General features: G+C 42.1%; 1 protein-coding gene across 1 annotated transcript in view; it reads right to left on the bottom strand.

Moving 5' to 3' along the window:
* The window catches only part of l(2)k09022 (HEAT repeat containing 1 homolog l(2)k09022), a 39,457-nt gene that overhangs the window by 3,936 nt on the left and 8,903 nt on the right, over nucleotides 1-26,618 (bottom strand). Inside the window, exons 9-32 of the mRNA XM_080279152.1 lie at nucleotides 26,037-26,159; nucleotides 25,173-25,705; nucleotides 24,899-25,031; nucleotides 24,288-24,476; nucleotides 23,661-23,783; nucleotides 23,407-23,508; nucleotides 21,646-21,902; nucleotides 20,584-20,737; nucleotides 19,324-19,578; nucleotides 18,750-18,985; nucleotides 17,431-17,666; nucleotides 16,706-16,827; nucleotides 15,532-15,675; nucleotides 13,705-13,843; nucleotides 12,371-12,556; nucleotides 11,504-11,673; nucleotides 11,031-11,193; nucleotides 9,174-9,369; nucleotides 7,488-7,678; nucleotides 7,090-7,280; nucleotides 4,737-4,916; nucleotides 2,735-2,893; nucleotides 1,311-1,465; nucleotides 397-520 (exon numbers count right to left, since the gene is read on the bottom strand). Of these exons, the coding sequence (XP_080135278.1) occupies nucleotides 397-520; nucleotides 1,311-1,465; nucleotides 2,735-2,893; nucleotides 4,737-4,916; nucleotides 7,090-7,280; nucleotides 7,488-7,678; nucleotides 9,174-9,369; nucleotides 11,031-11,193; nucleotides 11,504-11,673; nucleotides 12,371-12,556; nucleotides 13,705-13,843; nucleotides 15,532-15,675; nucleotides 16,706-16,827; nucleotides 17,431-17,666; nucleotides 18,750-18,985; nucleotides 19,324-19,578; nucleotides 20,584-20,737; nucleotides 21,646-21,902; nucleotides 23,407-23,508; nucleotides 23,661-23,783; nucleotides 24,288-24,476; nucleotides 24,899-25,031; nucleotides 25,173-25,705; nucleotides 26,037-26,159 (4,461 nt within the window). The remainder of the gene's footprint in view (nucleotides 1-396; nucleotides 521-1,310; nucleotides 1,466-2,734; nucleotides 2,894-4,736; nucleotides 4,917-7,089; nucleotides 7,281-7,487; nucleotides 7,679-9,173; nucleotides 9,370-11,030; nucleotides 11,194-11,503; nucleotides 11,674-12,370; nucleotides 12,557-13,704; nucleotides 13,844-15,531; nucleotides 15,676-16,705; nucleotides 16,828-17,430; nucleotides 17,667-18,749; nucleotides 18,986-19,323; nucleotides 19,579-20,583; nucleotides 20,738-21,645; nucleotides 21,903-23,406; nucleotides 23,509-23,660; nucleotides 23,784-24,287; nucleotides 24,477-24,898; nucleotides 25,032-25,172; nucleotides 25,706-26,036; nucleotides 26,160-26,618) is intronic.

Below are 26,618 nucleotides of genomic sequence, written 5' to 3'. Positions count from 1 at the left end.
AAGTCCTGACCCAAATTCATTTTTCACATAAGAGTTATTATTTATAAACCACGGAATTTGTAAATCGCGGCAGTGGTTCAGACCCAAATTGTTGTGATTTATGAGGATTGAGTGTATGTATATATATATATAAAAGTCCGCTGACTAAAGTGTAAAGGAAATATCTGTATACTCATTTTTCTCTAACATAGCCCAGAGTTTTGTCTTTTTGCAGCTTATTTCATGTACCTTAGTGGTAAAAATGACAACAGTACAGCTCTACATCCTTTACAAAGTACTTCTTCTTGACTAGCATGATATCCTAGTGTTAATCTACTGAAGATGGAGAGATGACAATTTTAGGATAAGTTAAGGTAAAACTATAGTGACCATCATTCCACATGGATTGGAACTAACTGTGTTGTTGTGGTGTAGCGTGTTGTTGCGGTCGAGGAGTGACGCAGCACCACTAAAGAAGTTCTCTGCCAGCTGGGCTTTAATGAACAGCACCTTGAAGATCCTTGCTAAGTGATCTGCTAACCTGTGGAAGTAAACAATGTTCTTGATTAGAGTGTTCATATGAAGACTATTTATAACTTCACTATGACAGGTCTCGCCATACACCGGATATCATTTTAAAAAATACAAATTAATAATAATAATAATAATAATAATAATTCCATTCATTATGATATCTTTTATAATTAATTCTTGTTACAGTAAAATTTTTTTATTCAGTTTATGAGCAACTTCTTGAACTGAAGGTGTTATAGGGGTATACAAATGTCCCTCAATCCCCTCCCTATCCCTCAAGAGGATGGTGCACTGCAGAAGTGCAGCTTCATTCAGCAGACCACTGAACTCGCAATTCACAGGAACCTGGGGTTACAATTAATAAAACTACCAGTCTGGTTTACAGGAGCATAGCAATGATTTAAAAAATGGGGTCGCTAGGCTTACTTATGGGGATGGCCATGGAGAATTTTGTGAGGGAATTCTGGGCGTATTCCCACAAAAATCTGAGGTTGGCACTAGAATGACATAATGTATTTCAGTGGTGACCCCAACCACTAACCCCAACCTCTGGCTGCACCGTTGTAGGGGGAATGTTTATTGGGTGTTTTCATGCCAGCCCCTGCCCACCCACACACACACACACATATATATACACTAGGTTTAGGAGTCTCCCTGGCAGCTGTTTGTTGGTTATTTTGCATATTTTATCCTTTTCGTCACATGAATGCATCCTTCTTCAGAACCTTACACAATTATCAAATTTACAATGTGTCCCCATTTCTTCTATGTATGAGAATAATGCCCCAAATACAAACCTAAAGAATGTGATGTGTCTTGCTGGCTTCTCATTGGCCCAGGTCTGCAGTGAAAGGAAGATGGCCAGGTTGTTGTGCTGGTTTAGTCGTATCAGCATTTTGTCCAGGGCCTCAAACACGCTTGATTCTACTGTGGCTGTGTTCTCAGTCAGGCCCTGTGTAAGGAAATTATACATAGGGTGATGAGAGTGGTATATCTGGGTGAGTGAAAGATCAATGGAAGCATCCCCAGGCTATGACTATACTGTTTTTGTTCTAATTTGGCCCAGATATTTCTCCTATTGAAGCCTATTTCACATACCTCATTGATACAAAGACAATACTATGACTGCACAACCTTTCCAAAGCACTTCTTCATGACTAGCATCATATACTACTGGTACTATTACAGTAGGCCTAATCTATTATTCCACACGAGCACTTAATATGGAAAGATGGTAATATTGCGCCACGTTAAAGTTAAAGCAGTATATATAGTTTCTCGGATGCAGCAAAGATCCAAACTCAGGGCAAAAAAATAGGAAAATAAGTCTGAATTTGTAATGAGGTATATGGTAGTGGGACAAAATAAAAGTGGGTGGATATGGTACAATGAATGAATGAGTACGGTAGCAATAATTACAGCTCCATGTTTATCTGAAATGTAAACCCAGTGGACAGCAGGCTTAGGATGCCCTCCTCCCATAGTCAATCCTCCTCCTTTTTAGGACAGGGAAGCAGCAGTGGGATGTTTTTATAACCTGGCAGTTGAGCCTCCCAGTCATAGCTGTGCCACCACAAGAAGGCATCCCTCACCAGCACCTAAGTGTGTGAGAAAGTATGGTATGGAAGCTCATGAGGGTTGGGAACTGATGAGGGACAGAGCTGCAAGATGAAGTATGGCTGAAGAATCATATAACAAGGGTCTGGCATTCTTTTCTAGGCTTGACGGTTAACGGAATGTCTATCTGGAGAGGTGCCTGTGAAGAAAAATAATATATTCTTTTCATCTTAACCTGGCAGAGATTTTAATCCTTATGGAGCTCGCCTATGCCAAATACTATAGTTCTATGTTCTTTCCAAAACACTTCTTTGTGACTAGCATCACCTTTTAGTGTTAATTCATTTATACAATTCAACATTCAAGATGAAGAGATGGCATTTTTGGGCAAAGTTAGAGTAAATGCAGTATAAAAATGCAGATGCTTAAACTTATAAGATGAACTCAGGACTATAGGGGCTTAAATCCTTTACAACCGACTGAGTGGCCCACTTCCTTGGGCATGCAGTGGATTGCTACCCCACTTTTGTACTCTCTCTCTTTTTTATTCTGGATCCTACCTTACCCATCTTTATGTGGCAAAAAGTATAAGAAGATGGATGATGATGATGAATGATGATGATGATGATGACAGAGAAAGAGAGAGAGAGAGAGAGAGGCATACCTTAACACTCCTGAGATCGAGCGCCTCTGTGAAGATGGTGAAGATGTCTTTCTGGTAAGTGCTGAGAGCCTTGATGGGAATATCAGTTAGCACCTTCTGCATCATCTCCATCAGACTGCCCACTGACAGAATGTTACCAAGTGCTAGCTGCTTATATGCCTGCCCAGGGATTGATGTAAAGAAATGACTGAGACGGTTTTCAGAACTGACACACTTGATTTACAAAATTTATAGAGAACTGATATAGTACCTGATATACAGAACTGCATTTCTGACTTCAAAATAGCTATATAATGAATCAACAACAACTCTGGATGAGATAAATGTTGACTCGTCAGCAAATTAAAATAACTTTATGTGAAACAATTGAAGCAATCACAAATGAGGACCAACTGAACAGAGAGTCCTCGTCATATGTCAGGGATATGTTCCAAAATATCAGTTTTTCCACATATTAAAGTACAGTGCTCGTCAGAAGTATTCAGTGTTGTCCGCCGGGCGCGCAATACTTATGGCCCAAAAAGAATCACCCATTTTTGGGGGTAAGAATTGAGCCATAAGTTTGAGCTCCGAGCATGACGTCACGGTAGCCTGAGGCCTTCTGACGCGCTGGTTGGTTCCCGCCTCAGTCGCCCACGGGCTGCCTGAGAGAGAGGAACTCCGCCGAGTGTCCCTCTCAAATTGCGCCATTTTTTACCGAGTGTCCCGCAGTGTTTTGGCCTTCAAAACTTTGTTATGGCACCTACCCGTGAACTATCGAGTGAAATCATATCCCAGATCATTGCTCTAAAGGAGGCAGGCCACCACACAAAGGAAATTAGTGAATTGGTTGGTGTGGCACGATCGACAATGCGTCGTTGGTGTGCGCGGTTTTGGGAGGAAAATGGTGGCGAAGTTCCCACAAAGAAACCGAGGTCTGGTAGGCCTAGGAAAACTTCCCCAAGGTCTGTTAATGTTTTAAAATGTGCAGTGGAGTTTAATCCTTGTGTGAGTGCAAGGAAAATTAAGGAGAGCAACCTGGAAGTGTTTGGTGAGGTGTCAGTGAGAACAGTGTCTCGTAGGGTGCATGAGCTTGGTTACACAAGTCACAGGCCTGTGAAAAAGCCTCTTCTCTCTAGCAGCCAGAGAATTCGTAGGCTTGCCTTTGCTAATAAATATCTAAATTGAGGTGAGGAGCAATGGTTGTCAGTGTTGTGGTCTGATGAGGCAACATTTAGTGTTACCTGTAACAGAGGAGCATGCAAAGGTAGTGACCCACTTGACCCACGGTATGTAGAAAGCACAGTTAAACATCCTGATTCACTCATGGTATGGGGTTGTTTCTCAGGGAAGGGTTTGGGGAAGCTTGTTGTACTTCCCAAGAACCTCAGAGTGAATCAGGATGTTTACCTGGAGCTTCTGTGTGATCATTTACCAGACTCCTTCGAGCTAACAGGTGCACGAGTGTTTCAGCAGGACAGTGCACCTGCTCACAAGGCCAAATCGGTCACCAATTGACTTCGTGACTGCGAGGTATCATTCATGACAGACTGGCCAGGAAATAGCCCAGACCTCAACCCGATTGAAAACCTTTGGTACGTCGTAAAGAAGAGTCTCCAAGGGAAGGACGTGAGCTCTCTGCCTAAGCTGGAAGCCGCCATTCGTGACTCCTGGGACAAAATACCCCTCCAGCACCTCAGGAGCCTCGTCCTTTCATTTCCAAGATGTCTCAGGTCCGTGAAGAAACGTAAAGGCTACCCTACGAAGCACTAAAGGTAAATAAAATGCATTATTTATATGTTTTTTCAATGTTGAAAGGTTTGTTTCTCAGGAGGGACGCAGGGCGCCCCATACTTCTGACGAGCACTGTAGTGCAAATTAGGGAAGGTAGCAAATCAACTTTACAGGCATCAATGGGACTTTAGTGGACAATCATTTCATAATAAACCATGGACTTAATTGGGAAAAAGAGGAATTTAAAGAGGCAACATAAAACTACAATTTACTGTACTATTTCTCTTACCTGTGTCAGTGTAGGGAGAAGAACATGAAGCTCGACTTTTGTGATAATCATTTCCCGTATGGATGCTATATGACCAGCAGCCTGACCCAGCTCCACCTTACTGCCGCACAGATTGCACAGCACACACACCAGACTGCTCAGCGCGTCCGAGGGCAACAGCCGAGGTATTGTCTTTACCAGCTACATGGTGGAAATACAAAGCTGGATTAGTATGACACTTTGGGGGAGGGGGGAATGCATGTACACACATATACATGCTCCTATACACATGTTCTTATCTATAATAATATCCCTTTAAGGTAGACTAACATGGAGGGAGTGTCCATCTGAACATGCTGTTCATCCAAACACTGGCACGGCTTTGGGTCTATGCTTGGTGCTTTCCTTTACATCGTTTTTTCTCATTTACAAAGGCTCTAACCTGCTTGCATGCATCAGCCTTAGTGACCTAAGAGTAGCTCTCTATGTTGCTTGAACTCCACCAGCCTCTCTATTCAGTCCTTTACCTCTGAGGTCACACTCCATGACTGCATCACAGATCTTTTTTGGACGGCCTCTGGCAACTTGACCCTCACTGTTCACACCTCTCACCCTCCACATCCAGTTGTCAACCTCCATCCTCTCCACATGCCCAAGCCATCTCAATGTACCCTTTCTCACCACAACATTAATATGATCAAGTTCCATCTTTCCTCTCAACTCTTTATTCTCAATCCTAATCCCCTCTCCCCACATCTGTCATTCAAGGACACACTACACAGACACTACACAGATATCTAATCATAAACATGTTTGTCTGAGCCTACAGACATTCTCTTCCTTTACTGTCCAAGCCTCACTACCATAACATTACACTCTTAACACCTCTACACAAGGACCCCCTAGAACAGAGGGGAAGCCCTATAAATGTCAGGAGAGGCAACTGCTCTCTGAACTTATTCCAGTTACTCTTTACTCTAGCCACCGGACTAGTTCCAGCCCCACCTCCGGCACACACCATTACCCCAAATAACAAAACTCCTCCACACACTGAAGAGACTTGCTTTGTTAATTCACTTTGGAAATGTCTGTTTCATTCTACTTGTCTGCCTTAACAGAATTCCACCTTAACCCACCGTGTGCCACAGTCGTAATATTATGACCAGCCATGTGTGTGCACAAATTGCCACAGTCGTAATATTACGGCCTGCCATATGTGTGCACAAATTGCCACAGTCGTAATATTACAGCCTGCAATTGAAAAAAAATCGCCAAAATTTGAACATTCTAATTTGGTGGGAGATTTTTGGTTGGCATAGCCAGCACCTCTGTAGGGCTGGTACCCCCAGGCCACGCAGGTAGCTGTCTCCTCAACCTTTCTTTGACAATGAGTGAGTTAGCATCATGTCACACCGAGGTGTTTCCCAATGTAAGACTGCTGATCTCCTGATGGACCCCACTGATGGTGAAAGTGATTCATCAACTGATGATGATGCTGATAAAGACTATGCAAACATCTTTTTACATGTATAAAATACGATACTATCCAAATGGCTTCCTGGACACCAGGAAACCATTTACTATGCTGGGTGGTAACCATATAACCAAATTACGGTGTCTGGTGGTTTAGTGGGTAATTACGGCGCTCCAGTCAGACTGAGTCAGTGTAGGTTTATATCCAAGGGATGGTTGGAGTTTACTGCTCACGTAATGCCACTCAGGGATAAGTGAGGCTGGTCACTCTTACCTTAAATGTCAAGACCAACTTGCCTAACCCCAGGCTCCGACACTCCTCATGGGGCAACACAGGACTGGATGATGAACGGATAGATGAAAATACTAACTCCAAAATTACGAACATTTACCTGATACATGACACTCACTCACGTGTCGTAATGTGCCCCCGCATATCGTTATGTTGGGGACAGTTCCCACATCATCTATGTACCTTCCAAGGGTGTCTCTGGGTCATTTGGGATAGCTACCCAAGAAGGAAACACCAGTCTCCTATCTCAACTCACTGGGTGTCAAGGGCAGGCTGAACATTTCAGTCGACAGCTGAGAATGAATCAACCTCAAAATCGACCTTTAATGTGTCTGAGAGTACTTTTATAGTTGTTTTCCATGTTTTCTCATCATTCCTTAAAAAAAAAAAAAAAAAAAAAAAAAAAAAAAAAAAAGGTGGGGGGCAGGGAGGGGGGGTGTCAAAAATTGACTGGCACTACAGCTCCACGAGGGTCTGTAGTTATCCGGCACATGGTGGGTTAAAGGGATTTTCCTGTACTGTACTTGTACTTCTACAGGATAAGTCAGGCTTGCAATGTCCTATCTTTTGCTCAGTCCTGTAGACTGGGTTCCTCTGGTAGCCACTCACCTTATGTGCCAAAGTAACAGAGGCCAAGAAGAGGTACTGATCCTCGCGCCTGGTAACTTGGGACTCGGTTCTCAGGAAGTCTGTGAGAAGTGGCATGATGTGATGTACCTTGTCCAGTGCGTTTGCCCGAAGTTGGCCCACACATTCAGCAACCACTAGTAGCGCTTGCATTAGCAGCTTCTTTTCATGCACTGTGGGTAGAAGTTGGGCATCAGCATCACCATCATCATTAACATCATAATTACCATAGATATCATCTTTGCTGTCACTCTTACTCACATAGTCACAATCATCATTTGTTTCACCACACTGGGTAAGAAACCATTTGGCTTATTACTTTGAGTTCCTTGTACAGAGCACTACACCATATGAGTGGATAACAGGGTGATTATACTAACCTTCATTCTGTATAATATTCACAGCAGTTGCTAGAGACTCCTGTATCTTATCAAGCTCAGCAGTATTGTCCTGTATATGAATGATCATCTGTATTGTCAGCAATGCAGTCTGTCTGCTTTCCACTGTTTCAGTGCGGTCAACTGACATCTTGCACAGAGGCTGCAGCAATGGCATCAGGGTTGCTGGGTCACTGGGGATAGAAAGGGGAATGGAGTTATTTGGAAGACTACATATACTACAGTAGGTTCACTTTAACTATACCCTTTTCACATTAATTTGGCCCAGATTCTCATCCTTTTGCAGATTATGGAGATTGGTAGCAGAATGTTATAGTTTTACCTTCTTTCCACAGCCATTCTTCATGTCTAGCATCATATTCTAGCATTACTCTATTGTCACAGCTCCACATCCAAGACGGAGAACAGACAGTTTAGGTCATTAGAGTAAAACACGTATTGCGATGCTTTGTTTTCATCAGAAGGACCTTGGCTGCTCCCACAACTTCAATACTAAGTTACTGCTGCATGAAATTCAACAAGCCTTGGTTATGAGGCAGGTGAGTCTCCTTGGCTCCTGGTCAAATCCACCCTCCAATTTTACAACATCTAGGGATCAAATGAGCTGAGAGGGATTAGGGATATTTGTCAGATGAAAACCAACTAACAGGTGTAAAACTGCCATCTCTCCACCTTCAATGTTGAGCTATAACAAGAGATTAAGACTACAGTACTTTACAATGCTAGTCAAAAAATAAATATATAAATAAAAGGCCATGGCAAGGGTGCAGGGCCATATTATCTTCCTATACCACTGACCTACAAGAAATATGCTGCAATGGACAAAAATCCAGCCCAAGTTAAGGTGAAAGAACTACAGTGTAATAACAAGAATGGATAGGTATAAAAGACATCCATTCACATATTACAGAACATTTCAGCCAAGCTAAAGTGAAGAAACTACTGTACTGTATAGTAATGGTTAATGGGTATGCATAAACACATCAATTCACATATTATTCATTCATGCATTTATCCATCATACATTCCCTTATTGCACCACCAGGAGTGCAGGGGTTCAGTGCTTGGCTTGGTCAGGACATTTAAGGCAGTAATGACCAGTTGCTTGTCCCTGAGTGCCACTGTACAGTATGACTAATAAATCCCAAACATTTCTTGGGATTAAAGTTATAAGGGCCACATTCAGTTGGAATCATATTTCATGCCTTTCAACATTTTCTGATCCGACTCAGTCAAATCCATCCAAAACTTCAGATTATTAATATTATTATTGTTGTTTTTGTTGCTATTATTACTGTTGTTTTTACTGTTGTTGTTATTACTGTAATTATTATTATTATCATCACCCCACTGGCAAGTGGGAAAAACAGGCAAGATGATGATGTTTTTCTTCTTCTTCTTCTCTTGTCTTTGCTTTATTTTTTACACCTACAGTTAGTCATAGTTTAATACTGCATCAGTTCCTGTTTCATTTTTAAGCTGCTAATGAAGTCACATCTTTTAATCATGCAATGCTGCTACAGTAGTGATTTATTAGAAAGCTGTTTAGAGGTCAAAAGTGGGTATTACTCTCTCTCTCTCTCTCTCTCTCGTGTCTTCCCTTCCACCAATTTTATCCATGCTTACACATATAATGCTTTAGCACCAAGGTCACCCAATGGTACATACCTGAAGTATTTGCTGCCGGGCTGAAGTTTAGCACACAGCATCTCCAAGGCACGACGTCTCACCAGCGGCACATTGGATTTCATGAGGCAGGAGTTAGACAGCGCCACGACAGACAACAGCCTATCAGGGGGCAGAATCGCTACCACACCATCCAAAACATCCAGGACTTTGCGTTGCAGTGATAACACCACACGTTCTGTAGAAAGGGGTGAAGGGTTAGCATCACCATAACCACTGTTTTCATTTTCATCATTGTTGCCATTATCATCATCATTATAGTCATCAACATCACTGTCACTATCATCATCAAAACCACCATCACTACTGTCATCATCATTACCATCACCACCACTGTCATCCACTATTATCACCACCATCATCATCACTGTCATATCACCAATTACCACCATCATCATCATCACCATAGGCTTACTTCCCCCTAATAAATGAAGTGGGCTAGATATGGAGTAGACAAATACATAACACATCCATTCAACACACATAATTCAAGTCTGCAACTTTTTTGTGCCACCCTCGTCATCATCATCAATCATCTCCATTTTTTCTTAGATGTCAGAACCAACTTGCCTAGCCACAGTCTCCTACGCTTCTCTGGGGGCACCATAGGATTGGATGATGGATGGATGGATGGATGGATTACAAATTACAGTAAAAGTCCTGCAATCTGAATTGCAAGAGACCAAGGGTCTTTTGATCTAGTGTTTTTTTTGGTCTATTGGGAGGGACCTTTGAAAACTTTAGATATATGTGCATGATCATTAAATAAACACTGAAAATTATATGGGTTATTGTTTTATTCACCGGAAATGCATAGAACTGCAGATGAATAGTTGCTGGCAGGTACATCCAAGTCCAACAGCAAGTCCAAGCCAGATAAATCCTTAGAAAATGCCTGGAAAATTTTAAAAAATCCCAGAAAATTTTGAAAAATTTTGCTTGAAAAATTCACAGTACTGTATTGGGATATTCGGATTACTGGTGGTCGGATTGGAGGAATTTTACTGTAATTATTTAGTTACTTTGTGGTAGGTGGGGGCACTCACCATCCACTCACTCAATGTAGTGCTGCTCTAGGGTGTCTGCCCTTTCCTATCCTCTCTCCATTCCTTCCTTCCTCTTCTGTCTTTCTTTACTTCATTCTTTCCTCATCCTTCTGCCTACGGGGGACTTTACACTCCCTCTTCTGTCTTTCTTTCCTTCGTTCTTTCCTCTTCCTTCTGCCTAAGGGTGACTCTACGCTATGTGACAAGCCTATTGGTTTCCTGTAAACCAGGAAACCATTTACTACGTTAGATGGTAACCATATAACCAAATTATGGCGCCTGGTGGTTTAGTGGGTAATTACAGCGCTCCAATCGGATTGAGCCGGTGAAGGTTTATATCCAAGGGGTGGTTGGGGTTTATTGCTCATGTAATGCCACTCAGGGATGAGTGAGGCTGGTCACTCTCATCTTACATGTCAGGACCGAATTGCCTTGCCCCGGGCTTCTACGCTCCTAACGGGGCAACGTAGGATTGGATGATGGATGGATGGATTATTTAGTTACTTAATTTTTTTACTTAGTTATCATTATTTTTATTTCTGAGGTGGAGTTAGGATTCCTGAGGCTTGCCTAGTGAGTGAATGAAAGTGTGGCCCATTTAATGGGTCAGATTTATGTTTGTGTTCCATCTGTCAGGCATTTTCTTGATCTCTGCACCTGACCTCACTGTATCCCTAGGTGGTAAAAGAGGTCTGGCTGATGATGACGATGATGATGATGCCTACAATGATGATAATGACAAATACGATGACAACGATTATGTATTTGTCTTACAGTTATGCCACCCACAGACCTGTCGCTGTAAAGACCAGCTTGTCTCGAACTTGCTCACCTGTTGGTTTTCCCTGCACATTAAGACAGGTTCGGGAGACGGTCTTCAAGTAGCGTATTGTTTTCTCCATTAGCTCGCTGTACAGGACATGCAATTTCTTAACATGTGTAGTGCCTTCATATACCTGTTGAGAGAGGGCTATAGACAGGTGGAGAAATAAATATTGATACAGACAAATAAGCAGACAGAGAGGTAGATGGATATACAGATACATGGACAAACAGACATACTGATATAAACAAAGAGCCATTTCGTGGTACACAACACCTCACCAGGGTTGGCCCCAGGTCCTTCCCACAGTGGGTGCTGGGAACTATGACAGGGTTTGGCTCTTGGGTGGATGCAACAGCCACTCCACCCAAGATGTACAACACCACCACATGCAGGCTCCTAAACAGGGTGCTAAACAAGGTAATGGTGCTGCACTACCTCACCTGGCTAACATAACTCTCAGATGCCAGGAGGTGTGCCATGAGGGCAGCCAAGGTGTGCTTGAAGTGGCACATCTGGCGGGGGGTGTGCAGTTCCAAGGAGATTATATCATTCTTCTTTATCTCACCACGGGACTTCTTAGCAGGTGGCCCAGACTGGCTGTTGAAATCCTCTGTGAATATGAACAATACATAAGTAATGGAAAAATTACTGCTACTACTCTTACTACAACAAATATTACTACTACTACTACTACTACCCTTACTACCACCACCACAAGCATCCTTTACTTATTTAAAATTGGTTTAATGATACAAATGTTTTTATATCTCCTGGTGGCATTCACGGCCAGTAAAATTTAGAACAGAATTTAACCCAAACAATCACTTACTATGTTGGACAGTACCCACAGAGCCAAGAAATGGATGGCTGGTGGTCTAGTGGGTTAACATCTTCCAACAGGGTCCACAAGGCATTACACCTGAGAGGCAGTTATGGTTTGCTGGTCACATAATACCACTCAGGGATGGGTAAATGGTCATTCTTATTTTATATGTTGGGACTAAGAAGCCAAGCCCTCGGCCCCTGCAATACTGATAGGGCAATAAAGGATTGAACACTAGGAAGATAGATTTGTGGAGACAGAAAGAAAGAAAGATTGGCAGACAGACAGATACACAAACAGACAAATTAACAGTATAGTAAGTCAGACATGCAAGCATGTTGGAGCCTATAAAAACAAAACGAACAAAAAAAATGACAAACAGAAACAAATGGATAAATAATTTGTCAGACAGACAGATAAATAGACAGACTGATAGAGACAGACAGACCAACAGACTGAAAAGCAGATAAACAAAAAAGCCTACCCTTCTCCTTGGGTAAAGCACTGATGTATGTCATCATCTCGACACAAGCGCTGGTCTGTTGCACGACGGAGAACTGTGAGGCCAGCGTCAGGGCAAACTGTATGTCCGCCGGCACTCCTCGTCTCTCCTCCCCTCGCTTATCATCGTCCTCCAGCTTCACATTCCCTCGCATCACATACCCATTCGCTGAAACGATGTAAAGATCATCATTAACACACATAGGCTTCTATGACTCAATTTCAGATGAATAAAATGATCTGGCATAAGTTAAGAGTACAGAACAATGCTAAGAGGGATAATGGTTACAGCCATAATATTCAATAGCTCTGATTCTCTCTCTCAGCAGAATAAAATCGCCTGATATTGACAGAATCAGATTACTAAAATGGATAATAACTACACTACCAAAAATGGATAATAACTAGGCTACTAAAACCCAAAGGCTCCTACGATTCTCTCAGCAGAGGAAAATTATCTGGCACTGGCTGGAATTGGAGAAGAAAGTTGTTCTGACTATGAGATGTCAACTTCTTCACTCCATTTTTTTTTTTTTTTTTTTACTCAGTTTGGGAGAGCTCCCCTGAGTAGTATGACATATAACTGGTCCAATTAGAATAGTCTATTTATCACCATCATCAACATTACCTTCACCACTTTTACAATATAAGGATCAGATGAGATAGTATCCAGAAAACAAGATAGAAAAGGCACAAAAGTAGAAGAACTATCAATAGTATGGCAAATAAAATGGGCCCTACACTCAAATACTTCTTATTCAATAGTCCTAACTATCTGCACATGTTTTTGTCTTAGTATTTTCCTATAGATGCACTTTACATTCAACTGCCAGACAGTTATGGTATTAATTACCAAATTAAAAAGGGGAGACTGACAAGGCTTGGGAACTGACAAAATTGGATGGAAGGACATATCCTACTGAACCTAACAGGGGAAGTTTTTGAGGTTAGGTAACCAATATAAGATCAAGCTAGCTGGATGAATTAAGTACAGAGAAGCATATGACACAGCTGAAGGGAAGCAAACAAAGCTAAGGACCTGGCATGGGACTGAGCTAGTCAGATGAATTTCTAGTATGCATGAAGCAGCAGAATAGCACTAGTACAGTACTTGTAACCCCAGGTTCTTTCAAAATATAAACCCAATGGACTGCAGGATGAAGTTCCCCTGCCCCTGCAGTCCACTGCTCTCCTTGTGGGGGATAGGGAGGGAGTTAAGGGACGTCTGTATAACCAGGCAGTCGAGCTGTCCAGCTATATTGGTGTCACCACAAGAAGGTATCCCTCTCCAGCACCACAGAGAGGCACATTATCTACCTAACAATGTGAGAATAATCCAGAGGTGTTTGGATGAGTTGACTGTCTGGGCAAGCTTGGTGAACAGCGGCAGACGTCTGTGTTGGGGGATGTCAGGCAAAGCATCCACAAACACTTGACACATACGTCCAAGTTTATGCTGATGAGGTTCACTGTCATCCTGGGAGAAAAACAGTACTATTATTATTATTATTATTATTATTATTACACTAAGACCTCACTATAACAGACTAATTGGGGCCCAAGCCATTCCGAAAAATGTGAAATTCCAATAAAAGCGACATCCGGACTTCCCCCTGCTGACCTGGACTTTTTTGCAATAAATCAGACATTAGTCTGGATCACATGAACAGGTTTTAAACTGTTTTGTCTACCACTGCAGTACTGTACTGTGTTGTAACTTCACTACGTTAATCAAATGGTATAATATATATAATAATACTGCACTCTACACTGATAAACATGTCTTTTATTTACCTTATTGTGGTGAACATACCTGAAGTGGTCAGGCAGTCTGGACTGCTTCTGGCTTTGTCAGACTTTTTCCGATACAGCCTCTACAGGAATTTAGTCCGGTAGCTCCTCGAGTCCAATAAAAGCGAATACCAGTCAACTGATGTCCGTTATATCGAGGTTTTACAGTACTGCATTATTATTGTTGGTGGGGGCGCTCACCATCCACTCACTCGATGTATTGCTGCTCTCGGGTGTCTGTCCTTTCCTCTCCTCCATCTTTCTTTCCTTCCATCCTCTTCCGTCTTTCTTTCCTTCATTCTTTCCTCATCCTGCTGCCTATGGGTGACTTTACATTCCCTCTTCTGTCTCTCTTTCCTTCATTCTTTCCTTTTCCTTCTGCCTATGGGTGACTCTGCACTAAGTGACAAGCCAAATGGTTTCCTGTACACAGGGAAACCATTTACTATGCTGGGTGGTAACCATATAACCAAATTTTGACGCCTGGTGGTTTAAAGGGTAATTACAGCGCTCCAATCGGATTGAGTCAGTGAAGGTTTATATCCAAGGGAAGGTTGGGATTTATTGCTCACGTAATGTCACTCAGGGATGAGTGAGGCTGGTCACTCTCATCTTAAATGTCAGGACTAAATTGCCTAGCCCCGGGCACCTATGCTCCTCACGGGGCAATGTAGGATTGGATGATGGATGAATGGATTATTATTATTATTATTATTATTATTATCCATCCATCCATCATCCAATCCTACATTGCCCCATGAGGAGCATAGGAGCCCGGGGCTAGGCAGTTGGTCCCGACATTTAAGATGACAGTGACCAGCCTCACTCAGCCCTGAGTGGCATTACATGAGCAATCAACCCCAACCATCCCTTGGATATAAACCTTCACCGGCTCAATCCGATTGGAGCGCAATAATTACCCACTAAACCACCAGGAGCCATAAGTGGTTATATGGTTACCACCCACCATAGTAAATGGTTTCCTGGTGTACACTCAGTGTAGAGTCATCCACAGGCAGATGAAGAGAAAAGAATGAAGAAAAGAAACACAGAAGAAAGAGTGTACAGTCACCCACAGGCTAAAATTACATAATAACTGTCGAACAGCTTCATTCCCATTTATTAAACTGATATTTTACTCCTCCTACATACCACATGTATGAGAAAAAGTTGTGATATTTTAGAAACAATTCTAAGATTACAATGAAGATAATGATATAATTTATAAAAGCTCCAACACACTTGCAACACGTCAGCCTTGTCACCTTATGGGGGCTCTCCGTGCTACTAGATCTCTGGCAGCCTCCCTATTCAGATAACCTGCACAATAATCTGAAAGAGACAGTACATAACAGAGAGTGAACGTACCTCAAGCAGTGGTGGTATGATGTTCTGTATGGTCTGGTGGATGACCTGGAAGGAGTATGAGTCATCTCTTCTCATCAGAGATGTACCCATGAATGTGAAGATTGGCATTACCTTCTGCACAACTGATTCCTGTGAACAATACACAGAAATTAAGTTACAGTACGTTTAACCAGGCATAAAAGAGCAATCATTCCATCCTGAACACTGAGTTGTAACCTAACATTAACACCAGAATATGACAGCAGCCATGAAGAAGTGCTATGGAATGGATGTTAAACTGTAGTACTGTATTATCTGTAGTATTATCTGCATTAACTGTGGTAATATCTGTTTCTGCCACTGAGCTATGGGAAATACGCTACAAAATACAAAAATTTCCACCTAATCAAAATGAATGAGTCATAATGTAACACCAAAATGGCATACTCCACAGTCAGAAACACAACCCTAAAATTCGACCACTTCTGTTTCTCATTCTGGCTTTCATCCTATTTTACACGAGTATCATTTCAGAGTTAAAAAGGCGTAAAATTTCTGTCACTCTGAAGTAACTGCTGGAAAAAAAAAAAAAAAAAAAAAAAAAAAAAAAGGTATCATAAACTATGAGTGTTAAAAAAATAAAAAATAAAAATCATCATCATCATCTAATCCTGTGTTGCCCCAAGAGGAGCATAGGAGCCTGAGGCTAGGCAAGTTGGTCCTGACATTTAAGATGACAGTGATCAGCCTCACTCATCGCTGATGGCATTATGTGGGCAATAAACCCCAACCACCCCTTGGGTATGAACCTAAGCAGATTCAATCCGGCTGGAGTGCCAAAATTACTCAGTAAACCACCAAGAGCCACTGTCTGGTAGTATGGTTACCACTCAGCATAGTAAATGGCTTCCTGGTGTACAGGAAACCATTTAGCTTGTCACTCAGCGTAGCATCACCTGTAGACAGAAGGAAGTAGGAAGAAAGAAGGAAAGAATGACAGAAGAGGATGGAAGGAAAGAAGGAAGAGAGGAAATGGTAGTCACCTGAGAGCAGCACTACATCAAGTGAGTGGATGGTGAGAGTCCCAAGCCACCACTATACAATGATTAACTGAAACACTGCCGAGCCAGGGATGTGTCAATATGAGCTAAACTGTATATGAGGCTGGAGTGACACTAACTGGATCAATGGTGGCCATGTATGAGAGTATAAGCATGGCACGGCGGTGGGTGTCAGGGCTGCTGGAGGCTCGGATACACTGCACCACCACCTCAGTGTTCAGCTTCACGTGACTCTTCAGGTCTGTCAATGGGAGACAGGGACGGTGAGGGACTGTTAAGCAGGGTCCACATCAAATGCTTGAACATATTGTACTGAAGATATTAAAAAACGGGAAAAGAACCATTGCATCCTACCCTTGCTTTTGGCACTGGTTTGCTTTCACCTCTAACATAAAGTAATGTGTGGTGTTGAGGAATGGAACTCTGTATCATCACCGACAAGGTGTTCAGTGTCACAAAAACTGCAACTTCAAACACAATAGTCTCTGCCATTCTGATTTCTCACAACTCCTTTGATAACTTCTACAGGAGGTGCAGGACAGAGAGTAACTGCTGTTTGCATGAGGTTTGTGAATGCAACTGTATGAGGACTTAATGTATTACAAAAATCATAACAAGATACAAAACAGAATTTCCACTCAAAATTACATTAAAACTGAATCTCAACTTCGTTCCAGCTCTTCATATAACTTCCGCAGGATCTGGACAGACAGAAGCTGCTGCTGTATGAGATCAAAGAGTACAACTAAATAAAATTGTCTTACTGTACTACTCAAAACAGTGAACAGAATCCCCACTCAAAATTACAATTTAAAAAGCAAAACAGATTCTCCATCATTCTCACTTTGTCCCAGATTATCAGATGAAATCTGTAGGAGGTGCAGTAGGACAGAGAGAAGCTGCTGCTGTGTGAGGTCTGTGAAATCTGCGTCCACATGTAGGGACTGCTGCAAACACTGGCACAGTGGACCAATCAGCAGCCAGGGACGGTCCAGAGATGCCATCACCCCAATTGTCTCAAGCATCAGGTCTAGTTTGCGCCAGTTGAGCAGTTCATTGTTCTTGGTCTCTGCTTCCTTCCTGTAAATTGTATTCATTTTAATAAAATCATCACTCTCACCCTCATCATCATCATTATTATCCTTCACCTCCTCCCCTTTACCATCACTATCATACAGTAACTGTTATACTTCTCTTCCCAAAGTATCACATCAACATTATCATCACAACCACTATTATCATCTCAAGCATCAGGTCCAGAGTGCACCAGATGAGTAGTTCAGTATTCCTGATCTTTGTTTCTTTCCCATTATTTGCATTAGCTTCACCGATATCTACTATCATCAACATTACCGCTACCATCCAAACATTATCTTCAGGATCAGGTCTAGTTTTTTGTTTCATGTTCCTGGTCTCTGTTGCCTTCTGATTATGAGAGCATCATTAACATTCACTAGTATTTTCATCAACATAATCATTACTACCACAATTATCAGTATCATCATCATCACCAAGATCCTGTACAAGAAGAGGATACATGTAGATTGGAATGCATAAAAATAAAAATGTTGAAATGAATAAGTAAGGTGCGAATGAGTGCTAGATTGGAAAATAGAGTGCCACAAGAAAGCTTTGGCATGAGACAGCCAGGTCATACTGAGTAGAGGGAGGGACATGAATGTCTGAGGTGGGCCACATGTACAAATGCAGAGAAAAGACTACCTAGAGGTAGACCAAGGAAAACATAAAGTGAGATTCTGTGAGGCAACCTCTGGCTTTGGGGACTAAGCAAAGAAATGGCTGAAAACTGTGAAACATAAAATACCTACTACAGCACTGGAACTGTCTCCCTCAGTCTGAATTTTACTCAGCCTATGACCCCCAGTCTTTTAAATGCAATGTGTCCATGCACCTCAAAATTAAAGGATCTCAATCCCCCCCTGCCCACCCCTGGAAAGGACAACCTGGTAGGCTTCTAAAGCCTGTGGTTCCTTCCCTCCATTTTGCCTGAACAGCTCATATGGTTGTGGCCTTTTTCAGGGAATTTCAGTTTCTTGATCTACTTGAACAAAGGAAAAAGAATGGCTTTACAGGTTTTACAGCACCAAAAAAAGGTACTATAGGGCTGGACATTACAATTATCATATACTTAGCTCTACTCACATCTTCCTCCGCTTTGCCTGAGCTGCTCGTATGGTTGTGGCCGTTTTAGAGAGCTTAAGTTCCTCGATCTGCTTCACTAGGAGGGCAGCATCCAGAGACACCTTCTGCAGCCCCTTCCGAAGCTGCTCTGCTTCCTTAGGGTTCCCCGACTCCACCACTCGGGTGATGAGAACACTCCACAGGTGGGACTGGAGTTTCTCGTTCTTGATGCTTCGGAAGAATTTATGGTTGATTACCTAAAAGAGAGAGAGATTTTAGTAAATTATCAATATCATCAACACTGAAAGCCTCATAAATCCACAAGAATGTAAAACAAACACACTCTCATTCACCAATGGAAAACTGGGAACCAGGGAAAGGCAAGAAAAAGGTGCTACAAAGCCTCCTAAACTGAAATGAATATAAAAACACTGGGAGCCAACTAAACCCACAGGAATAAAAAACAAACACTCACTTGGTCCACCAAAACATTCTGTGGTAAGAACACCTTGTCATTCACCGCCATCATCTGCTCTACCTAAAAGAACATAAAACAGATAAAAATACAATCACACACACAAAAATAAACACTCACCTGGTCCATCAAAACACTCTGTGGTGATAACACCGCATTGTTCACCATCATCATTTGTTTGCTGCACTCCACTGCCTTCAGGAAGAATGACCATCCCTCCTCCTTATCCAAGACATCTGAGGTACCAGGACTGAAGTGCAGGAGGATGTAGAAGAGGCAGAGTGATGTGCTTACATCCAGGTGAGAATCGCTGTCTAGTAAGCTTGCATTTTTTAGGATTCTCTCTGCTACTGGGATAAGTTTCTGAAGTAAAACCTGAAAATGGAAAAAGAAACGGTACAATGATAAAGTACTGTAGGTGAATAGGGGGATATTAAATAGCAGACTGCAAGATGAGCTCGTGTGTAGGTCGGCTTGCTGTCTACAAGGTTCATCTTTTTAGGACTCTGTCTGCTACTGGGATGAACTTTAGGAAAACAGCCTGAAAAATGAAAAAAGGTAACAGCAAAATGATAAAGTACTGTAACTGAGAAAGAAGACATATCGGCAGTAGAAGCAGAGGGGTGGGCTCATGTCCGGGTGTGAAGTGTTATCTAGTATGCTCACATTTTCCAGGAGAATGTCTACAAATGGGATGAGTTTCAGAAGTACATCCTGAAAATGGAAACAGTCACAGCATAATAACGAATGGGAATTACTCTACTAAAAACCATCCTTGTAGTAGAATTCTACTTGCTACAGGGATGAATTTCAAAAGTATGGCCTGAAAATTAGTTGACAAAATTTTAAAAAAATATATACATATATCAGTTACCTCTGGGGATTAAAACCTGTGCATAATTCATAGCTCTTACCCTACCCAGTGCCTTCAACAACTCTCTAGAATGAGACACCTTGAGAAGAGTGAAAATAACAAAAGTGCAAAAGCAAAATAGCAAGTAGAGATATACAGAGGAGAAAAAAAAAGAAGGGAGAGGAGAGAAACGGGTGAAGGGAAAGATATGTCAACCATCCCACCACTTCTAACAAAGTTGGTGACCACGGTACAAGTGAAAATAACAGATGTGCAGAGCTGATGGGGGGGTAACCAGAGAGAAGAGAAGAGAAGAGAAAAGAAGAGATGAAAAATGGGAAAGAAACGAGAAAATTTGCCACTTCACCAATCTTACAGAATCGATGATCTTAGTAAGAGCGAAGATAATAAAACACAGAGGTGAGGGGGCAACCACAGAGTGACTGAGTGACAAAGGAGATGAGAGAAATGAGAAAAAGTGCAAAAGGGAGCAAGGATAAAGAAACCAACTCCTCCACCAAACTTACAGAATCGGTTACTTTGGTGATAGTGAAAATAATAGAAGCGCAGAGGTGTGGGGGCACGGCTGGGTTGGCTGCAATGTCCGCCAGCACTTGGGAAACTGCTCGGCATTTCCCTTGGCTCTTACTTTGTAGTTCCACGAGTAGGGACGCCACATGACTGCAAAGAGAGGGGATGAAGAAAGGGAAATAATAGTCAGGATACTATTACAGAATCATTAGGATCACCACTGCTGTCAGGGAGGGGAAATAGTAGTCACGGTACTGTTATGCAATCATCACTGTTGTCTGGAAAGGGACATGATCATCAGGGTAGTTACAAAATCATCACTGTTGTCTGGAAAGGAACATGGTCATCAGGGTAGCTACAAAATCATCACTGTTGTCAGGGATTTACAGAATCGTCATAATCACTGTTGTGATAGTCATCATCATCTTAATATTCATCACTCTACAGTAATCCTGCTGCATCAATATCCTGATGTTTTTTTTCCATGGATTCATATACAGTATACAAAAGGGGAAAGTGAAACGGTGGAAGGACTATCAACAGTAAGTCCAATAAAAGGGACAACATATCCACACATCATTCAGGTCCCCAGAATCAGAGCTTCATCTCACATGCCTTTCCATCTGCATATATATATATACAGTATTTTATATTTTTCCTTAGAGATGTATTTGACATACACTTGCCATGGTCAATGCACCTCTCGGCATAATTTAACAAATGACTCACTAACATGCATAAATACCCTTTTCACTATACATTACAGTACAACATTTTTTCTATAAGTAAACTCAATAAAAGAAACATAGTCTCTATCTACATCCCTTACCTCTACAGCTTTACAGTCAACCGACAAAAATGTCAAAATATGGACAAATTATTTATTTCGATAATCTAGGCCCCTACAATCCTGATGAGGCAGTAGTGGATCAGAGGAGACTGAAAGATAAACAGACAGGCAATGTACATGGATAGTTAAATAGACACAGATGGATGCATCAATAGACAGACAGATAGCTATACATACAGAAAGACTGACAGACAAACAAAATACTCACTTAGCATCAGCTGCCAGTTCCTCTCCCTGTGCTATAATGGTCTCAAGGAAAACACTGTGGTTGTCCTGTGTCAGGCGCCCGCCTTCCACTGCAGCCAGCTTCATGATACAGCTGAGGGCCTGCCGTCGCACTGGCCGGCGATGGTGGGAGAGGGCCGAAAGAAGGGATGGCACCAGAGGCTGTGATGTTCCCAGAGCCCAAGCCAGGCTTGATGTTTGGGACGAGAGCATGGCTGTGCCAAGCTTAAGGGACCAAATCTGCAACAAGGTGACAATAACAGTAACAAGAACTAGCAGCCAACCCCATACTCTCCCTTTTGTCCACACCTGAGGCTGTGACATTCCCAGAAGATGGAAAGCACTGCTGTGCCATGTTTAACCCTTAGACACCAGGCTATCCATACCACAGCTGCCCTCTCAGTGCGGCCAATTTTAAAAAAATTGCTTGTTTTCAAACCTTAATACTGTATGCTGGAGACTATGGCAGTTTGGGAAACAAAACCCAGATTACCTACCAACCCTTTTTCTTGCAAATAAAGGCATCCCCAGGTCTGTAGATGGTCGCATTGATGAGTACGGACGAGAAGATGAGAAGTAACTTTTAAAGTGGGGGGCACGATGTATTCATGTGTGTGTGCGTGCTCCAGACTTTCGCTTCACTCTCAGTGTGATAACTTCTCCATTACTAGATAAACTAGATACAGTTGCATCCAAGGCACACCCTATGTACTATCACTGAGCCCTTTCCTAGTATCCTTCGGGAAAGGCTTGGCAGGGTGGATGAGGCAAGGGGTCCACATGAGACGGGAACAGAATCGGACGAGAGGTTTAAGAAAACATCATCCCACACCTGGCAAACTCACAGAGACGACTGAAGTATGCTTGCCTCGGGTGGCAGGACTCTGTCCCGACCGTTTGGTGACAAGATCAAGTGGTGGCCACTTCAAACTACGGCATGAAAACTCTTGCAGTTATAACCGACACACGGCATCACCAATCCACAAATTTTGTGTCCAATATAACCGTTCCCTGGCGGGTTAGGGTTAAGAACCAAACCCAGCAAAAGTGTGAGAATAAAGGTAGCAGTAACCTGCAAAATTCCCAGGGCCCTGCCAGGCTTTACATCTGTAAGGAAAGCACTGCCATTCTCAGCATAAGAGATCATACATTTAACAGTGTAGGAAATGAGTACCATTTAGTAACTGTTGTGCCAAACTTCCAGGATAAAATCAGCTACAATGTAAGAATATAGTAATACTGTGCTGAAATTAAAGGACCAAATCTGCACCAGGGTGAATATAAATTTGTTTTAAATACTGATAAAAGCTATCTCATATTACCCTCCAGAAGGTGAAGGGGCCCTGAGTTCAGGCTACTACTGTCCACTAAATTCAAAGTTGGATGACCACCTTACTTCCCAAGACAGAATTATATGACTGGACCGCCTCCAGTCACCTCCCACTGATTAAACCTACCTGTGTTTATGGCTGTCACTCCAACAAGGGTATTCTAACCACTAAATCAATTGGTGCCTTGGTAATTTAGGTATTAAACTTGTACACAACAATGAACATCACTCTGATTGGCATGACGTTCTTTCAATTCTTCCTATCACCAGTTTTTCAGACTAAGACAGCCCCATAATAACGAACTCCTCCAGTTCTAAATGTCTCTCCAATGTTGCATAAAATCCTCTGGCAGCCGCAAGAATGATATATAAAAACTGAACATAACAATCAATGGAATAATATAATTGTTATACCTGGAGTTTCTCATCCACAATGTGTGAGAAGGGGAGAGTGGAGACCCAGCCCCACAGGAGGGAGAGGAAGCTGAACCTCTGTTCGGATGTGTCTAAACATTCCTGGGGGAGGGGGAACATAAAGAAATAAATAACATACATATTAGCTACTCCGATATGACAGGTTCATCATCATCATCATCTTCAAAGCAACCCATCTCTGTACAGTATTATGGAACAAAAGTGGCATTAACCAATATACATGACAACCTTACCTTGAGTATCATTGCCATTATTTTGTTTCTAAGTTTACTGCCATGATGACCATAGTTCTCCAGCAGCATGGCACAACGCACACACTTCACCAGCAATGCCAAGTGGCCCTCTTGCACACCACTCTGGAAATTATTCAATCAATCAAAATTAAGCCATACTGACCATAAACTTAAGGAACCTCCATAGCAAGATTGGTCATTGTCCAGCTGAAATATTAGTCTGCCTACTATTCACTTTGCCTACTGCACACTTGTAGCATGTCTGTCACTGTCTTCCCTGACACATCATATCAAAAAGCACCATCTATGGGAAGAAAAACATCCCAAAACCTCTCAGTTTAAGAATATTCGCCACAAGCGGAAAATGACAAAGCAAACCAGTAACAGCCAACCCCATTTTACCTCTTTCAAGGTATACAGGTCAGAGGCTAAAATACTGTAATCCAATACACTTAAGGGTAATGATCAGTTTACTCTCCTTGGCGGAATTATAAGATCAACGAGTCTCATGCCATCTCCTGGGGAAGCAACCTATACAAACCTGTCACTCCACCTGGGACATCCTAATCCTTAAACCACTGAGTGAAATATTAATCAAAGTTTTGTAAGCAACTATACAATTCTCACCTCCATTGTGAGTGTCCAGTAGGGTGTCTCTCGGCATGGCTGGGGGAAGGAAAAGGCTTGGAGGGACTGACTAAGACAGAAGCCCAGGAACGAGAGTGGGAGGGAACCATTAGCCACTTCCATCAGACATGCAGCCAGACCCACTGAACTCAGCATATTGCTACGCTTCACTTTCTTGCCCATGGAGATCTGTTTGGAAGGCATTAAAATATACACTGACCTTTCAGATCCATAAGAAATAATCACTGTTATAATTCCATCATCATTAACCTTCCAATTTCATCATCATCATTACCATTACAGCTACATTATCATTACAGTGACTACCACTACTGCATAAAGCACAACATAAGCTACCTTCTACTAAACAATGGTGCCCAGTACTGGAAACAGATGCCTTCACATGGTGGCACTGATATACCTCAACTCCACTGCCCTGTTATACAGAGGTCCCCATACTCTCTCCCTATCCCCCAAAAAGAGGATGGTGGACAGTAGGAGGGGGACAACTTCAGCCTTTAGTCCACTGTGTTCACATTTCGGAAGAGTCTGGGGCTACAACACCAACATTAACAACGACAACTTCTACTACTACTACTACAAAACCATACCTTCACGGTATCGAGGGACAGCAGACAGGCATCAAGCAACCGATGTCCAACCTTCAGCCTCACCGTCTCGGTCAACTGCTCCCCCAGTGCACAACACATCAGCGTCAGGGACACAAAATAGTCCATCAGGGAAGTATCTGTGGAGCTTGTGATGCTGCCAGTTTCTGTGTCTTCTTCCAATTTACTTTCTGAATCTTTGCCTGATTTGCCTTCTAAGCCTTTTTGTGATTTATCAGAGTTTTTGTTTGCTGTATTTTCAGAGTCCTGGGGTTTATTTTCCGAGCCCAAACTACTCCCAAAGCGGGACCAGAACACCTCATGCTGATCCGTGGTGAGGGAGTTCAGTACTATGGGCAAGATTGACCACATACCCTCGGAGTACTGCTGGGGTTTCAGGGTCTTATCGGTCATGAGATAGGTACACTTACGGGAAAGTGCATTGAGGAACGGCTCACTCTCGCTCATCTTTGAACTGAGAATCACTTTAATTAATACCATATCAGCTGCACTGGTGGGGAATAGAATGATGGGAAGGCACATGTGTAAGATCACCGAGCGCAATTCCTCCGTGTACTTATCTGACATCTTGTGTGTGAGATACCTTAGACAGACCACCTTGACTTTACCCCATTTTCCCCCTGCCTTCTCATTCTTCTGCTTCAGGATCATTCTGCTATGGGAAATAACCAAGGATGGGTCCAAAAGTCGAAGGCCACGTGCACAGCCAAAGGTTTCTACGAGGATCTCTGGGCAGGAGTCAGACAGTAGGCTGGTTAGATGGAGCTTCATTCTGTCCTCATCTTTCTCCTGTAAAAGGGGTGGAGTTGGCTTGGTTTTAGATATACTGTAAATCATCACCACCACCATTAACTATTACTAGCATTACCACCATCCTTATCCCCAGCATCATCATTATCACCATCACCACCATCATTATTAACAACCTCTATAGTACTGCACATTAATGTAAAGTGACAAATACTTTTGGTAGAGTAAGATGGATGAACTATAGTACCGGTACTGAAGAATGCTGAACCACGTTAAAGCTGACAAACTATAGTAGCTAATGTAATATATTAAAAAATCTGATAATTTAAGGTGGACGAAGTATAGTGCTGTAGAGTAAAAAGTAACTGACCTGATTATTGTTCACTCTATCCAAGAAACTTTTAACAGCCTTGAGTCTGATGTTGTCATTTGGATGAATAAGATGCAGGAAGCTTCTGGATGATGCCTCATTACCAACCAACAGTTTGCTTATCTGGTAATAGAAGAAAAATTATCATCATCATCATCATCACCTCATCACCACCACCACCACCATTTAAAAAATTTTACCATCATCATCATCCTCACTATCATGATGATGCAGTCACTCCCCATTATAGTGTTAGTTCTCAAAGTCTAGAATGTTCGTGTACAGATAAAATGCTACTTTCAACTGAACATGAAACATGCTTGTTTCAAGACTGGAAAAAAAAAAAAAAAAAAAGTCATTTCCAGCTTCAGAACAACATATCACCTCATTCTCCAATTATAACGGTGCTCTTAATGCAATCCAAGATAGTGTGGCATATGTACAATCAAATGTGCCCTTCTTGCCTATTTCTCACAGCTGGATTTACAGGTGGCTCAATGTGACACTGTGGCTGAAGGTGCATATTATCAACTAGGGATGAATGATAATATGCACCCAAATCCATTACATCACACGAATTTG

Source organism: Coenobita brevimanus, chromosome 77 (genome assembly GCF_032717465.1).
Source record: "Coenobita brevimanus isolate Jiangsu-jjx chromosome 77, ASM3271746v2, whole genome shotgun sequence".
NCBI lineage: Eukaryota > Metazoa > Arthropoda > Malacostraca > Decapoda > Coenobitidae > Coenobita > Coenobita brevimanus.
Note: the sequence above shows the minus strand (reverse complement) of the source record. Positions and strands in the feature narration are given on the sequence as shown.